This window comes from Fistularia commersonii, chromosome 2, assembly GCF_037954325.1.
Source record: "Fistularia commersonii isolate RoL2024-O1a breed Wild chromosome 2, RoL_Fcom_v1.0, whole genome shotgun sequence".
NCBI lineage: Eukaryota > Metazoa > Chordata > Actinopteri > Syngnathiformes > Fistulariidae > Fistularia > Fistularia commersonii.
Window position 1 is genome coordinate 10,262,613 of NC_141285.1, and position 17,372 is coordinate 10,279,984.

General features: G+C 46.8%; 1 protein-coding gene across 1 annotated transcript; it reads left to right on the forward strand.

Annotated features, from left to right (window-relative positions):
• Positions 1 to 1,208: 1,208 nt before the first annotated feature.
• On the forward strand, positions 1,209 to 4,218 carry irf2bp2a (interferon regulatory factor 2 binding protein 2a). The gene is made up of 2 exons (XM_086166774.1): positions 1,209 to 2,818; positions 3,078 to 4,218. The coding sequence occupies exons 1-2, from the start codon at positions 1,984 to 1,986 to the stop codon at positions 3,794 to 3,796; spliced, it is 1,554 nt and encodes a 517-aa protein (XP_086022900.1). The 5' UTR covers positions 1,209 to 1,983; the 3' UTR covers positions 3,797 to 4,218.
• Positions 4,219 to 17,372: the final 13,154 nt, after the last annotated feature.

Below are 17,372 nucleotides of genomic sequence, written 5' to 3' on the forward strand. Positions count from 1 at the left end.
ATAAGTTGGCAACAAAAATAATCATGTGTGCTCTGCAGATCCAGATCAGTGAGGCTTTATTTTGTTTATGGAAACCCTTTGAAGAAAGCCTCATGGCACAGTGCGTGGTTGAGGCCGCAGGCAGGAAGCCAAATGGCCTCATGTCCCAGAGATGGGTGAGGCGGATGAGGGTACGTGACTAAATATCTTGCTTCCTTTTTCCAACGTCACATGGACTTGCACAAACATATCCTGCTTTGTGTCTGCAGGTTTCAGACGCATTGCCTCACCCAAAGCCTGAGGCTAAAAGCTGCAATGACTTGGAATGAGACCAGATGAGAGGGAGGAATCTAAACTACTGAGACACTCCTCCCGTTCAAAACCTACACCTTTTCTTTTTTGGCTGCGTTGTTGGTAGATGACACATTTCTACAAATGTCACCCCCCCCTCCTTCCTCCACCCCATCCCACCGAATTGCACAATCAGTCATTTTTTTGAAGCCCGATGACTCGCATTTAATTCATGCAGGGAACAGATCTGAACGGCTGATTCATTATAGTGCTATTTCATTTAGCGGCGGTATATTTGGAGGACTGTTCAGCGCACTAAAATTAAATGTGGGCAGAGCTATATTCATGCTGCAACCCGCTCCATTCAAGACTCTGGGCTGGAAATCCCCACCTCATGACAGCGCTTCCTGGTTAATGGCTAATGGAGGTGCCTTTTTTTTTCCCCCTCTCTCCTTTCTTGTCAACATAGCAGTGAGAATATCTCCTGCTCGAACCGGGGTCATATCGAGCCCGTGGTGTCGATTCTAAAAATGACGAGAGCGTGCAGGCCGGTCGGCGGAGGGAAGCGCGGACTAAATCATCTGGTGTATTTTGGAAAATAAAGACATCCATTTAAGGGCGTTATTACTGCTGTGTGGATGAATAAACCCCCGCGCGGAATGATTGTAAACACCTTTATAATAGTGATAGCGAAACAATGTCAGAGCCTGGTTGTTTTCGTCAGGGTCGACCCACCTCATTCATTGCACAGCAGTAGTAGTGGCAGCTCATGGCGTCGAGGCGCTTCGCATTGAGGAAAAACAAGCTGCTGCAGCAGCAGCAGCAGCAGCAACTCCGCCTGCGCCGGATGGAGCTGTGCATGCAGGACAAAAGCAGCAGGCGTCGGAGCTGGAAACACCCGCACCCGGTTGATCTATCGCTAACCTAAAGCCACGTTTTTGTGTGTTTTTTTTTTTTTTTTTTTTTTTTTACAAACCCCATTTTTTCCTCAGGTTTAATCACAATAATAACAACAATGCTAGTAGTAGCGTCATGATAAGCGCGTCGAGGGCGATCCGGGTGCCGTTGTTTTGGCGGAGGATCAAGTGATTAAATTAAAACGAAGAGAGAGAGAGAGAGAGAGAGAGGAAAAGAGGAGTGAGTGACAGAGGCTGCAGTAAAGCGAGGGGAGGGGAGGGAGTAAGAGGGGGAGGGGGTTCTGTCGAAGAAATCAAGTCAATAGAAACTGAAGTGGAAGCAGGCGTTTAGAGCTCCGCCGCGGTGACGTCACGGCTCCACATCGAGCCAGAGCCCGGGAGTGGAGTCGGCGGAGGCAGAGAGAGCAGCGTCGGAGCCCAGAGGAGGACACAAACACACACACACACACTCACACACACACACACACACACACCGACATGAACTTCTCCCCGTGAAACTTCCCCGCCGTCGCCGAGCTGAGAGTCGGGAGAGGACGGTGGTTCTACATTTTTTTTTTTTTTTTTTTACTCCCCCCTCCTCTTCCTCCTCCTCCTCCTCCTCCTCCTCCTCTACCCCCGACCCTCTACCCCCCTCCCGCCCTCCCCCACACCCTTGACGGAACGGAACTTGCCTCTTTATTCTCGCCTGCGAACGGAGCTCGGACGTGGGGACGAGAGAAAAGGAGGAGGAGAAGAAGAAGAAGGAGAAGACGACGCATTCGGGGGGTTTCTTTTCGCGGGGTCGACGACCAGCGCCATGTCGTCCGCGGCGGTCGCTGCTTCCTCCCGGAGGCAGTCGTGTTATTTGTGCGACCTGCCCCGCATGCCGTGGGCCATGATCTGGGATTTTACCGAGCCCGTGTGCCGCGGATGTGTCAACTACGAGGGAGCGGATCGCATCGAGTTCGTCATCGAGACGGCCCGGCAGCTCAAGCGCGCTCACGGCTTCCAGGAGGGCAGGTCTCCCGGGCCGGGGAAGTCGCAGCTCTCCGGGAAGGAGATCCAGGCGATCAACCACGCCGCGGCCGGAGATCCCGGCTCCAGGCCGCCGCAGCCTCTGGACCGCTACCCGCTCTCCTCCGAGCGGCCGCCCAGGCTGGGGCCAGAGTACCAGTCTGGCCGGCAGGCGAACGGCATCCCCGTCCCCAATGGATTTCCTAAACCCGACGAGCCGCCCGAGCTGAACCGCCAGAGCCCCAACCCGCGCAGGAATAGCACGGTGCCCCCGAATCTAGTGCCTTTGGTTAACGGGAGCCTGCCCCCGGTGCACGCCGTCAACGGGAGACCGGGCCAGATGGGACTCACCTCGACGCTGGCGGCCGGCAGCCCCGCCGACCTGGGCAAGAGACCCGCGTCGGTGTCCAGCACCGAGCACGACCGGGAGGTGAAAGAGAAACACCGGCCCGACAGCCTGACGCCGGAGATCTCCGAGAGCCACAAGAGCAGGGCCGACCCGGACTGGATGGGCAAAGGCAAGACGGTGAGGGACCTGATGGCCCTGCACACCTTCGACAGCCGCTTCAAGAAGGACCATGCGGCCATGCAACAAAGGGTGATGGGCTACGAGACCAGCGCCACGGCGTCCAAGTCAGGTAGGCGAGATGGAGTCAGGAATCAAGCGTGGGGGTGGGGGGGCCTTTTCCGTGAAATTACTTGGCTTTTTTTTTTTTTTTTTTTTTTTAAGGAGGGGGCGGGGGTGGGGCCACATTTCTGTTTATTATTGTTTTGTGGTTCTGCATAGAACAGCAAAAAAAAAAAAAGAAAAAAAAGGGCCTTGCTCTATTCCAGTCCAATCATGTCTGAGCTGTGCGACTCAACTATTCCGTTTAACCCTTTCCCCCCCCCCTCCAGACAGAGGAAAACACCCCCGGACTATGAAGAGAAAAGCCTCTCCCGAACCGGAGGGAGAGGGGACGGCCGCAAAGCTCAATGGCGAAGGACAGCAGTGGTTACCGCCACATACTGACGGACTGAAAATGCCACCGGTTCCCCCTCCGAGCTTCGCCTCGCCCCCTTCCACGATATCCCCCCACTCCCGCACCACCCCGCCGGAAGCCGCCCAGAACGGCCAGTCCCCGATGGCGGCCCTCATCATGGCGGCGGACAATGCGGGCGGGAACAGCTCTCCCAAGGACGCCAACCAGGTCCACTCCACCACCCGGAGGAACAGCAGCAGTCCCCTTTCGCCATCCTCCATGAATCAGAGGAGGCTGGCGCAGAGAGACGCGTCTGGCGCCGGCACCCCCCACGTGCCGGGCATGGACCAAGTGCACCCCCAAAGCATTCCGGACTCTTCGGTATCCGGCAGCATACCGCTGTGCTGCACGCTGTGCCACGAGCGTTTGGAGGACACACACTTTGTTCAGTGCCCCTCCGTGCCCTCTCACAAGTTCTGCTTCCCGTGCTCGAGGGAAAGCATAAAGCAGCAAGGTGCCACGGGTGAGGTGTACTGTCCGAGCGGAGAGAAATGTCCCCTGGTCGGCTCGAACGTACCCTGGGCTTTCATGCAAGGAGAAATCGCCACCATCCTCGCAGGAGACGTCAAAGTAAAAAAGGAGAGAGACCCTTGATTTTGTTTGAACAATTCTTTGGGAGGGGGGAGGGGGGGGGCAAAAAAAAAACAACAAAAAACGAGTATAAATATATAAATATCACATACATACCATTCAAACAAACTAACGGACTTGTACATATTGGACCCAAGGGAAGAGTATACTTCGTAAACATGGTTGTATAATTTTTGATTTTTGAATACATTGTGTTTCTATATTTTTGAAGATAAAGGTATGTACTCATTATAATGGACTACGTTCCTCTTTGTTGATGTTTAACAAAATTCTTGATGTACTTCTAGGTCTGGTGGCAGTTCCTGTTTAACGTAGAATGTGACTAATGCTACTCTACGAGCACTTGGCAAAACTGAAATGCTTTTAGCTGTACTTGTATGCACTTGTTTAAAAATTGCCAAATACAATTTCTGATCTTGTATGAACTTATTGTCTCAGTTTGCTTCATTTGAGTGATTAAGCTACACGGGATTGTGGACAGATTCGGCTATAGTGCTCTGCTGCTGTGGCTTGTTGTGACGGCTCAGGAGGCTTGATTTATCCTGCGCAACGTAAGAGGGCTACTGTTTCGAGCTGCACCGAGGCACTTCTTCTGCACACATGCCTCACGTGTGAAAGCTTGGTCGCGGAAAAGTGACACATTGTCCTAATTTTGCCACAGTTGGTGCATCAGTGTAACTGATTGCAGCCTACAGAAATATGTGCCAAGTCATGTTCAGTCAGCCGGAATCTGTCGAGTCAGTTACACGAGACAGTGCATGATTGTCAACATGATACCATCATAACTGTGCTGTGTAACCTCAATTTAGAACTGAAATCGATCATTCGCAATTACACTATATTCTCTCTCCCTCCCCACATAACACATATAATATGCCTACTTTTACTCTGTCAGGCTTTTCCTTCCGAGTTAGTTTCAACGACGACAAGCGAAATGATGAATAAAATCCTCATTTGCCTTCAACCAGAAATCAAAAGCTTGAGTAGTGCTGCAACACTTCTGTTGGTTTGCTTGCTTTGGGATTTGGTGTGGAGCATGTGTGTCACTAATATATAATACGGATTTAGCACTGACTACCCCAGACTTTGGAACAGGGTCACGTAACAAGCACATCTCTGCCTCAGTATGCAGTGTCCGCAGCTCGTGCATACGCCTAGCGACTGCGTCTCCTCGCATTCATGGCAGCACAGCTGTGTAAAGCCAATCGGTCTCTTTCACGACGAGAGGGCTGCGAAAGGCATCTCCGCCGAGCACGGGCAGTCCAGTCATTCTGCCGACAAATGAGAAGCAATCTTGAGATTGTTTTTGCTCCTTCAGACAAAAGAGTCTCGCTTGTACGTCGCTGACGCTGCAGTGAACAGACGCTGGTGCGGAGGAGGCTTTCTCGTGGGTGGGTGGGTGGGGGGGGGGTGCTGTAGAGGGCAGTTGCATAATTATTTGAGACACAATCTACTTCCTCATGTTTTATAGAGCTGTCGGCGCGTTCCCCTCAAAAACCGGCTACAGCACGCATGTGGATTGTTTTTTGGCAGTGAAAAGCTCCCAAGCTCCCGTCTGAGAGGGATTTATTTATCTCACTTTAGTGACAGCAGTTCTATAAATGAACTGCGTCGGTGAGCTGCTCCGAGTCCTACCTGCTTTTGAAAACTGCATGCTATAATGACCTTATTGATTCGTAGTCTTAAATGAAACAAGACCTAAAGCGCTAAATGTCCAGCTAATTCAGTATCCCCCATTTGAAAAAAAAAACAAACAATACAATTGGATTGGAATCAAAGACGAGGACCCTCACAAAACCAATGACAAATGTATGCTTTGACCAAATTGAACCTTTTCTTTCTTTTTTGGATGACCGCGCATGTCGAAGACAGCTGTTTGTTTATAGACCTTTTCTGGCCTTTGGAAAGTTATCCGTTGCTTATCAGTCGGACTGTTGAACGAGAACCGCGGCCAGGTTTGATAAAAGGCCAACACTTGACTCATTGAACGGTTTTAACCGCCCGACAACAACACACCCACTCCATATTCCGTCTTTAAGGTGCTGAGATTTGCTTTTACTAATGGCACTTTGACCTAGTTGTTTCAGTATACCGAGCTGAAATGGTCACTTTTGAGAATATGACGCAATGACACACGAAGGAACATTTCTCTCTCTTTGTCACAGCAGAGGCAATACCTGTTTGTTCAGTGCTTATGAAAATAGCTCACCCCACATGTAATACAGTGATAATGTGTCCCTGGCATTAGCTCTGTCATAACACAGAGCTTTAGTGTCGCGTAGATACCAATGCGGTAGATACATGACAAATGCTCATTCATGTGCGGGGGGGGGGGTCAGTAAACAACCTGCGTGTTGAAGGCGAGGTTACACGGAAAAAAAAAACCCAGCTGAAATAATTCTCAAAATTATATTCTCTCCCTTGTTTTGTCTGTGTTGTCACGAAGACACCAGTCGCGGTTTATGACTCTAACGTTTTAATTTTGCTTACTCATATGGATGTTTAGGCTTTCCCAATGTTTTACACTTTTGCCGAGAAGACTGATACGGTTTGCGTCGGATCTCGTTCCCGGTGGAGTGAAACTGAGATGGCTGACCCGACGGGGGTTATTTTTTGTCTTCTACCTCTACGTTAGGACAACAAGTATTGTCAAAACGTACGGCACGGTTCGCTCTCGGTTATATAGTTTGCGGGATTGGGCGCGATTTGACTTTGTTGTTCTTTAACCTCGACAGGTGCATTCTTTGTCAAGCGGCCACAAAATATTGCCCAATCGATGGTCATAAAATCCCTCATTGACTGTTTGATTGATTTACCGGACAGGACCCTGTTCATTAAGCTAAGTGAAAGGCAATAAGAGATAGCCTAAGCTGGAAGTCTGTTGTTGCCCCTGCTCTGATTTTAATGGTTAACCAAACTGCACGTCAGCATGCAGTCTTACGCAAAGTTGTTGATGTGATAGTGAAGCTGTAACTGGGGTGGTCAAAGTTCAAATCTGTTGTCTTTAGAGCATAGTTTAACACGTGTGGTGCAATATTTCCAGCACTCCTGTTGCTCTCATAAGCAAGCATTTGATGTTTATCGTGGAGATATTATTTTCAGAACGTACCTGGGAATGAAAAGAGGGAAACGGCACTTAATTGTATTTCTAAATCCAGTCTCTTGGCATCTTTTAGATGGAAATGTAGTCTAATGGGTACGTGGAGAGGGGGAGATGTTTAAGCATTACATGTAGCCTGCTGTTTCACTCACACGTCTATGTTTAGCACAATAATGTGCCAAAGGAGAATACGGTCTACATTTCTCCGCTCCCAGTACAACTGATCTGTTCGGTTAATTTTAGACCTGCCAGGGAAAACAAGGTCACAGCAAATGCTGTATTGAGGACACACTCGGATCTACCTCTTTTTTTTTTTTATCAGTCAAAGTTCCCCTTTGGAGTTGGGCTCCGGCTCCTGCGAGACTAGTAATGAGGGTTTCTCTTCTGTGCACCGGGGGGAGAGTCTGGAGCTCCAACTAGCAATTAGGAGGAGCACGGCTGAATCCGCAGGATGTGTAAAATTTCCCTTCAGATTCTTGGCTCGCTCCACAGAGAGGGGTTTTCATCCGACTGGTCCGGCCCGTTTGCCACAAAGGCCGGCAAAGTTAAGATGATTACAATGCAGGGAGCCAAATACGCTTTCTCTCCCTCCACTATCGACAACAAAACGCTGCAAAGCCTATGTTTGTTTTCCTCGAGTTCAGTAAGTTTAGTTCCCTTTTGTTTTGCCACGTTCTGACTTCTTCGCAGAACAATGGAGAGAATCTGAAGGGGTTTCGAGATCGAAGGGTGTTTTTCTTTTTGACTTTTTTACCGCTTCTGTCCTCCGTTTTAGTCGCTGTTTCATCCAGTGGCCTCTGCTCTCAGATCTGCGAAGTTATTGCACTTAGATCTACACCTGGCTTATCCTTTCCTTCTTCCCTTTTTTTTTTTTTCCTTACCGTCGGTGACGGTCACTCTATATACACGACGTATTCTTGTGTTATCTCTTTCCGTTGAGACGTTGTTGTGAATCGAGTCTGTGAAATGGAAATGAGGGCTATCTGTCTCTCTCTCTCTCTCTCTCTCTCTCTCTCTCTCTTCCACACTCGCTTTCCAGACATCAAAACCAGGCTATGCCTCCAATGTTTTTCTCAGATCTTGGAGTGCTGCCAAATCTTGTAAGTGGAGCAGGGAAAGAGGAGTGGAGGAAGAGTGAGCAGAATGCAGAGGAAAGAAAGAAGGCTCGGGACAAAAACATGAAAGGAGAGAGGATGAAAAATGAACAAGGGAAGGAGGCGATGTGAGCGATGAGAACAAAGTGCGGGACTGATCCGAGAGTATTTTTTTTTCTCATTATATAGCCGAGCCCGGCACAATCTCTCCCTTTTCTGCTGAGCAACTACTCCTGGCTTCTGGCTCAGGATCAGCTGATAAGATGGCGTGCTGCTACTATACCGAATGAAAAATAGGAGGCGAGAAAGGAGGACAGCGTGATCCCTGCCATCGAGAATACTCTGTTCTCACCAGCATGACTGTAAAATGAAGCCCACAAGGATATCTAAATATACTCCGTTTCTTAAAGTGTATTACAACAAAATGCCTATTTTAACAGACGCGACTCCCTCTTTATCTCGTCTTCGTTTCCTCCGGCGAGATGTATATATTTTGGGTCTCCGGGCAAGCCGGCAACAGCAACATAGCAAGCCCACCCCCACCCCTCCGGCATGCCGGGATAAAGTTAGATTTAGCTCTCAATATAAGACAAGCTAAAAGTAAACATGTGAACAGCAAGCGGAGCTTGGCTCTAGAAGGACTGTCAGCCAGCTGCTCCCCTACAGACCATCAGTGCTTTGGCACATCGCACACACAGTTCATCAAAATGCCAGACCTTTTTTAGGTAATGTAGATTTGTGCATCTATGGACCTGATATTAACATGCTTTGTGTGTGTTGACCAGCTTGTTCAGAACATGTCATGTCAAGTGACTAGATGCCACTTCCTCGCGCCATTAAACGTGATTATTTTCATGACCGGACCAAATGCGCTGTTGTTTTCTATTCGTGGGAGTCAGAGCTGAGCTTTCCCATGCTTAGTCTGTTGGACTTAGACAAATATAAACAATACAGATTCCCCGATGTGTTCTTGGCAAACACATCGCCCGAGATGCCCAACACATATGGCGCATATATATGTTGGGCTTTTCGAAATGCTCAAAGTGTTCGTCGATTTGTCGGCCGACGTCAAACCGTTGTCGTGTGAACAAGCGCATACTTTGCTTTGACACGCGCGGGAGAGCCCGGCCGACCGGGCGACCCGGTGTGGCCTGGACTGTATTCTACAGTCGTCGAATCAAAAGTGTGCCATCTTCCTCTTTACGGCCGCGGACCCGGCGTTTGTCTTAGCTCTCGGCTTTGTGGTGGCCGTAATGCGTTTAACGCACGTATGTGAAGGCATGTGTGGGTTTGATGGGGGGTAGGGAGGGAGGGTTATTGTCCATTTGTGACCCCCAGGAGCTTGTTTAGTCAGCTGAGAATTGGGATTATAATGGATGAAAAGCTCACGAGGACCATCTGCGCGCAGCTTTGTAATCTGAGTAACAATTGAGAGGCCGTGTAAATCACACGACGAAGGATATGGATCATTGTCCGGCACGCGGAAGTGCGTCAGGAGACAAAAACCAGCATCAATTCTATCATGGAAAAAACACTCGAGCGCGATCCGTCTTCGCTAGGCCGGTCCGCGTCCGACGAGGCTACCGGGCTGATGAATGGCTTGGTTTCTGGGGTGTGTCAGCAGATCTGCGGTGATGTATTATGGGATGATCATAGCAGCTCATTTCCTGCTGTCCTTGTCTGGCCCCCCCTCCCCCGCTCAGGGCCTCAACCGTGGACAATTATTGCCATTTCAAGCTGAGACACAGCGCTGAGTGTCTGCGTGCAATGAGATCAACTGCCTCCACCACAACCGCACAATTAAACTTTCACCAAACAACAAAGCGTCACAAAAACTGTCTGAGACAACTTTTATGTGCTGCATAAATATAGGATCCCTGCAAGCTCCTGAGTGAGGAGCACAGCGTCTTTCATCTCTCGACGCCATACAGTTGTCAGAAGATCAGCGTGACGCTCCTCAGATACACTGTCACTTTGTTTTTATCTGCCAATATGTTGTGCGCACCCCCCCCCCCCCCACACACACACACACACACGCGGTAATACCCGTCGACAAAGTCACTGGAGTTTCTTTGTATGTTACGTAAGTGAGTGGGAGCGATTTCTCCTATGAGCGCTAATGTTGCTGTCAGTCAAGGCTTGAAAGTGGCAGTCGCTGCACAATCTCCACAGATGTAGGATAAAGCCTTTTTTGTCTGCATTCGACCCTCCCTCGCCAGTCAATATTTTCTACTCTGCCGCGTTTATTTCGCCCCCCTCCCCCCCCCCACCCTCACGCTTTGTATCTGTGCTCGTTGGAAATAATTTTCTCGAGAATTGTTTACGTTGCCTCTCAGCCATGGAACATTTGAGGTGGAGTAAGAGGAGGTCAGGTCAACAGAGAGAACAAGAAGGGCCTGTGTTTGACAGGTGGGTTCTATTACTGGCGCTGGTGACTTCGAGTGTATTACGCAACTGTCGCTTGGGCGGGCTTATTTAGACCGCCCTCTCTGAGTATCTGATAACTTGGGTAGAGCATTTCACAACAGGTGTCTGGGGATAATGGTACAGTAAATAAGAGACGGGCTTTTATAGCTCGAGTTCGGAGCGCTCGCAGAAAGTGTTCCCGACTCGAACCCGCGTCTGCGGCGCAAAGGCAAGGCGGGTCGGTTAGATCCAACAAAAGCACACTTGTATTTAGCCATCATCAAATAAAGTATGCTAATGACAGGTTGTGCTTGATATACTGTATACATGTCTGCTGCTCTATAATGATATAATCACAGAGCAGGAACAGCAGCTGCTCCCCTCCCTTGTCCTCCTCTTTGGCTGGAATGTGCAGGGGGAGAAAAATGATCCAATGTCATCCGGAGTAATGGAAGCTTCTCTGTTGAGCCAGAGGGATATGTTCAGGGGAGGGAGGACAGGGCGGGGGGGAGCGGATATTTCTGTTTCAGTGTGAGTTTGAGTAAGTCCGGGCAGCGAGCCAAGCATGGCGACGGACGGGAAGGGAGGGGCCGTCGGGTTTTTCGGCGAGAGAAAGGAGCGAGATAGAAACCCTTTTGGGCTGGCGCGCTGTCAGCTTCACTAGCACACAGCTGCTTCTGGAAAATTCTGCACCCTGCCCTACTAAACCACCAGGCATGACATGAATAACAAGAATGGCCTGGCCGTCAACAGCGGATACTTTTTCTTTTGACGTGGGCCTAACAGACTGGTACAAATGCCCTGGCCTTGCACATAGTGGAAAAATCAACAATGAAGGGGACACCGGGGCACAATGTGGAAATGAAATCCTGGGTTTAGAAGGCTTTGTCTGGACAAGGACGCAGTTGACACAGACCCTGAGGGCTTTGGAAAAGGCCCTGTTACAAAATGCCAACTGATGTGTTTTGATGGGGTTACTTGCTCACCAGCCAGTCACTAATTGGAGAGTAAAAAACCCACTAGAATATTTCCAGTCAGCACGGCGCTTTTGTAAATTTCCTCTCTGAGTTGCTTGTGTCATTACGGCCTTCGCGGCAAAAAAAAAAAAAAAAAAAACACTCGAAAAGGAAAATATCTGGTGCGCTATGTTTTCGAGCATGACCCGTCATCACTCGCCTCGGGTCTGGGTATGCCTCGGCGGCGGCGGCGGCGGCGGCGGCTTGTGAGTGTTGCGCATCATATGAGATAATGCTAGCTTTTATCTGTCCATGAGGTTGTTAGCTATTCACAACCCTGCCCGGTGTTGACATTTCCCTGCCCGACCTGTCTGAACACATAGGGCCGTGAAGGCACCACGCAGGCTGTCTGAGTCCGCGGCTGATAGAGAGGTGACTCACACTCTCATCTATCCCGTTTGGCTCCTCCTCTGCCCGGCAATGCTCTTAGCCTTAACCCCTGCCATTCTCCTTCTCCGCGCCTTATGCGTACATCCAGCACAAGGTGGATTATATAAATAGAAGCAAACGTGTAGCTCGCCCCTGACACCTGACATTTTCATGCCCCGGCAAGCTGCCGATACAGTTGGCGCTTGGCACGCATTCTTCTCTTGGGTTTATCCATCTGTTGATGCGCAGCCCGGCCCCCCCGCCGGCCTCCAAACCGGTACCGTGGTCTCGTAACGTAACCCGAGGATCGTCTTTCCTTCAATTCGTCTTAACACGGGAAGAACCGCATGGCATAGACTCGGCCCCTCCCTTCCGTGTGTGTCTCTCTCTCTCTCGCCTTCGCTTTTACCCTCTCCGTTTCTCTCTTGTGCTATGCTCCCGACACATAGACGCAGACACAAAGCACAATCGACCAAAGTCATTAGTCTTCCGACCGGTGTTCAGCTGATCTAAGGAACCCACCAAGATGGAGAATGAAAAAGCGAGGTTGGAATTGTGTGAAGCGGGAGTGATGCTGGCAGAAAATACAGAATGGGAGATTGTAAGCAGGCGGGGTGCTTCTGGCTCCGCTCCAACTTTCAGCAGCAGCACTGCAGCATGTCAATATGGTCGTTGCTAGGGAAACAGGGAGATCTCTCTCTCTCTCTCTCTCTCTCTCTCTCACTCTCACACACACACACACACACACAATGGAAAACATTCTTGTTATACACGTCCTAGCTTTCCTTGCTTGAGTAATAGAGCTTCATCTCTGTCAGACTGTCATCAAAAGGGCATCGTCCCTCAGCGCCAAATGTGTAGTTTTCGATTCCCGCAACTGTGTTCAAAGATTTCTTTTAATTCATTGGATTAATTTGTAGTAATAGACAGTTACTCAAAGCTTTTCTACATTTTTGGCCGTACTGCGAAAATAGGAAAAACATTTAGCATGTAATTGACCAGGGCGGCACGGTGGCGCAATGGTGGGTTCCGTGTGGGGTTTTCATGTTCTTCCCGTGTCTGCGTGGGTTTTCTCACGTCTTCCTCCCACAGTCCAAAAACATGCAGTTTAATTGGAAAAAATTGGGAAAAATTGCCCCGAATGAATGTCTGAGTGAACGGTTGTTTGTCTATACATGTGGCCTTGCAATTGACCGGCGAGTCCTCTCGCCCGACGACAGCTGGGATAGGCTCCGGCGTCCCCCCGCGACCATGAGTGCAGGATAAGCGGAAGAAGATGGATGGATGGTTGACCAGCAGAGCTAGTCTTGAATATGTTGTGTTGACAAATTGGGGAAAACAAAAGCCCCCTGAGGAAAAAATAACCCCCTCTGTCTACAAAACCTAAATGTCCTTGATGGGGTTTTGCAAGGTGTCAATGCCTGCATCCTCCTACATTATCAGGTTAGTGTCCATACTGCAGCACACAACTTGGCCGTAAGTTACGGCCAGGCTGGTGCTCTGCCATCAGACATTGTGAAAGAACGATCTCCGACGGATGGCAATATACAGTCGGTCGGTCGGTCGGTCGCAAAGTCATAATTTGCAACATGTGTCATGTGTTTTGGTTATTGAGCCACAAAGTGCAACCGCAACCTAATCATTCTATCTCAAGTGTTGACCTTGATCCCCAAGGTGAGACTGCAGCGCTGATCACTAAACTGCGATATTAGTGTTCATTATTGTTGCAATAATGATATGATGTTAATAATGATATAGAATTAAAGCACTTTTTCATTGGATGTTGAGTTGCCACTCTGGAACTGCATGTATGGCTTTTGTTTTAATCTTTAATGTTTGTAGTTATCACTTAAGATGCATATTTACTAAATTACTATTTACTAAAATTTCTATTTTATGCTATGGTTAATATGTCTGTGACGCTTCTTGGTCACCCGGGTTCTGGTTAATTCCCGAGGATGAGAGGGGAAACGTCTCCAAGAAGAAAAGATAAGTCCAATTGCCGCAACAAGATTTGACAACAATGAACGATATGTAACACTTCCATGACATTTTTCAGTGCAAAATATTAACATAATTTTTTTTGCAACATTGTCTGATATTTCTCATTTTTATTCTTTCATAAAAACCTTTTAATGTTTTACCGTGTCATGCATCTTTTGTGAAACTTCCTATCTGTAGCAGGTTTAGTAAACTGAATCACTCGCGTACGACACACAATGATAAAGTACTATCACTGTTACTTGGGCATCTAAAAGCATTTAAGATCGGCCGCCATTGAAAAACAACATTAAAATGATACAATGCTTATTTTTGATACTAAAGTTAAATTTTACAATCGTACAGCTGTGGTTTTAGCGAGCGAAGCTTTCGGGTCAAAGCTGTCAGTTAATTGTATGATTTTAGAACTCAATATTTCCACAAGTAGTAACTTAAAGGATGTGAGTACCATCCTGCAACTGCAATTATAAGCTTTTGTGAGTAACCAGAGCATATAGATATATTTCTGCTCGCTTTCAGTCCACTGTTGTGTGTGTTTGTGTTTGTGTTTTTGTGCATTGTTCAAAAGACAAGTTTAGCAATATAAATGAAATTCACAAATACATGATTCAAAATATCTTGTTTCCTGGATTGAAGAGAAAGGGCCCTCATCTCTAAAGGACAACTGAAGGGCAGCTCTATCAGCCACACCTTGCCTGGCCTCCTTATCCTGGTCTGGCTCCATCTGCGCTTGTATCACTGGAGGTAAAAGTAGCTGTGCAAACTATAGCCTCCTCAGTACTTTTTAAAGAGCTCTATCTGTGCCTGTGAGTGGACTAACAGCTGCTGCACCAGCAGTGTCAGAGCTTGCTCAGGGATGCAGATGAAAGTGCTGATGTATCCTGTTATTTCGGGTTCTGTGGTGCCCTGGGGGCCGAAGAATTTTTGGAGGCGACCAGGGCAAAATTGTTGGGGGATAAGTGATGCTGTGCCCAGAGGGGATCTTAGCTGAGAGTTTCTCCCAGAATTTGACCCTCGTTGCCACATGGCACTGCGGGAATCTTGATGTGTTGTGAAATTGCTGACAGTACCAGGCTGAGTGATGGGCACAGACATGAGCACACAGATTGGTGGTGATCTCTCTCTCTCTCTCTCTCTCTCTCTCTCTCTCTCTCTCTGATGACTGGTGGTATTTTGGGCTGTTGTATTCGTAGGGAGGGGCTGTGGAGAGCCTGTCACGCACTTACATTCTTTACTTTGTACAGACCAAAGACACACTACTCACTCCTTATTCTTAGTACACTTGGAAGCAAGAGTTGACACAATTGTCTCACCTCATGAATTGTCCATTTCATGGCACTACTAGACATTTGCAGATGGTGGTGACAGATGGTGGCAGGTGGTGACATGTTATTTTAAGGCTGTGAGGTATGAATCAGTAAGGAGCTATAAAGAAAAGAATATGTGATATTTTGAATACAAGGTTGAATTGGCAACTGCTCTGTGTAATGTTATTTTTGTAAATGTAATACCAGCGGTAAATTAAACAGAAAGTATCGTGCACAACTTACTATAAGTGGTTGCCTTTTGGAAATTTTGATTCGAGTTTATCATATTCAAAAGATACCATTTGTTCTGGTACATAGTTTAGATAGTGTCATATAGATTACACAGTCGTGTAACACAGTGCAAAGGAATAAGAGAAACCTCACATAAAAAAGCATCCATGCATTTGTTCGCATCTAGTATTTTGTGAGCAATAGTCAGGTAGCTTGAAATTTGATCCAACTAAAAATAAAATACTCAATACCTGAAAGCAAACACACTAAAAAAACATAAATGTATCGTCAATACATGAATATGAAAGCAGTTGAATTGTGGAAAACTCTAAAATTCCAAACTTGTTAAGCACATAAATTGAAACATGGGTAGATGAAGGAAAAAGTACAAATGACTAAAACAGAAAGCTTTCATGAAAACAACTCACTTTAAGTAATGGACAAAAAGGTGAGTTTTTCATGCAAGACAAATCAAAGCTGATAATTCCTAAAGTTCTAAAACAGTTAAGGTAAAATAGGTAAAGGTAAAGGACGGATAGGTAAAATAATTCAACAAGCAGTCATGAAAACAGTGGATAAACAACTAGCTTTAATTAATCGATGAAACGGTAAAGTGGTTCGTGAGTCAAGTGTTGAAAAAGCTATTTATATTTAACAATATTTAACATAAACAATAATTTATAATTGTTTGCCGATGACATGATTAAATACATTGTGAAATTAATACTTAAGTACCAATCAGAAATATGGCTATATAGTTATAATTAAAGTAATGAATAACAATGTGAAGTACTTAATATAACTTAAGAAAAAGCATTTGTTAAACATGACAATTTTATTCAAACTTTTCACTGAGTGTTTTTAGTACATAGTAACTAAAAAAGCAAGTATCCAGTTTATTTCAGATCTAACCTAAATCTCAAATACCCTGATAAATAAGGTATGCAACAAATTCCACATGGCTTGTACAGAAATTATGTCAATAACATTAAAATGTCTACTGATTTATTCAGCGCCTGGTGAACAAAAGACAATAAAGGTTTATCTATCTATCTATCTATCTATCTATCTATCTATCTATCTATCTATCTATCTATCTATCTATCTATCTATCTATCTATCTATCTATCTATCTATCTATCTATCTATCTATCTATCTATCTATCTATCTATCTATCTATCAAACGATCCATCCAGAGATCTTCCAAATCAAAGATGTAATCAATCATGAACTTGAAAATGATCATGAACTTAATATCATGCATATGGCTTCTCAGCGCACTAACACTTAGAGAAAACCCATTTTCAATGTAAACGTCTGAATTGTGCTCCAAAGTTCACATTTCATTCAGCCAGAGGACAGATCTCTGAATGCTGGCTCTATGGTTACCATGTTGCTTAATATAATATGTGCCAATACTTTGGAGGTCTGAATAACGTGACACTATGTAGACAAAGGCTTGAATCAGGCTGCTTTGTTATTTTAGCCGCTCATGTGATCAGTACTCGACACCAAAGGTCTCCTCTCGGGCGCAGCCCTCCTCCGGTTCTCCACAGACCCACACAGAGAGAGACTGTTGCCAGTGAAAGAAAGGTCAGTGTACTCTGTCGTCACAATTTCAACTCACAGGCCGAATCCTGAAAGAGAATCTCGGAGAAGAAAGGACCGCAAACAAACATCCATTGTTTCGGTTAAAACAAGATTCCGTTTGTTGTGCTTGCGGGCCTGTGATGTCATCTCCACGGTTGACCTCTTGGCTAACGGTTTGTCAAACTGCTTGATCAGAGGTAGCAAACCAATAACAGCCGTGAGTTTCTTCATTTTCACACCCACGTATCCTCCCACTCTCCCAAACACAAACACGCCTGTGTTCATCTATATCGCAAAAATAGATCAGCGATTTCTCCAGAAGGAAGCCGCGAAACCGGAGGCACTTGAAACTCACATGATCTCACACTGCGGAGAAGTTGAGACATAAAGCTGTTTCTTCCGCGAGAAACGCTGACATTTTAGGGATAACTTTAACACCTTAGCATCGCTTTCACAGGGGAAGA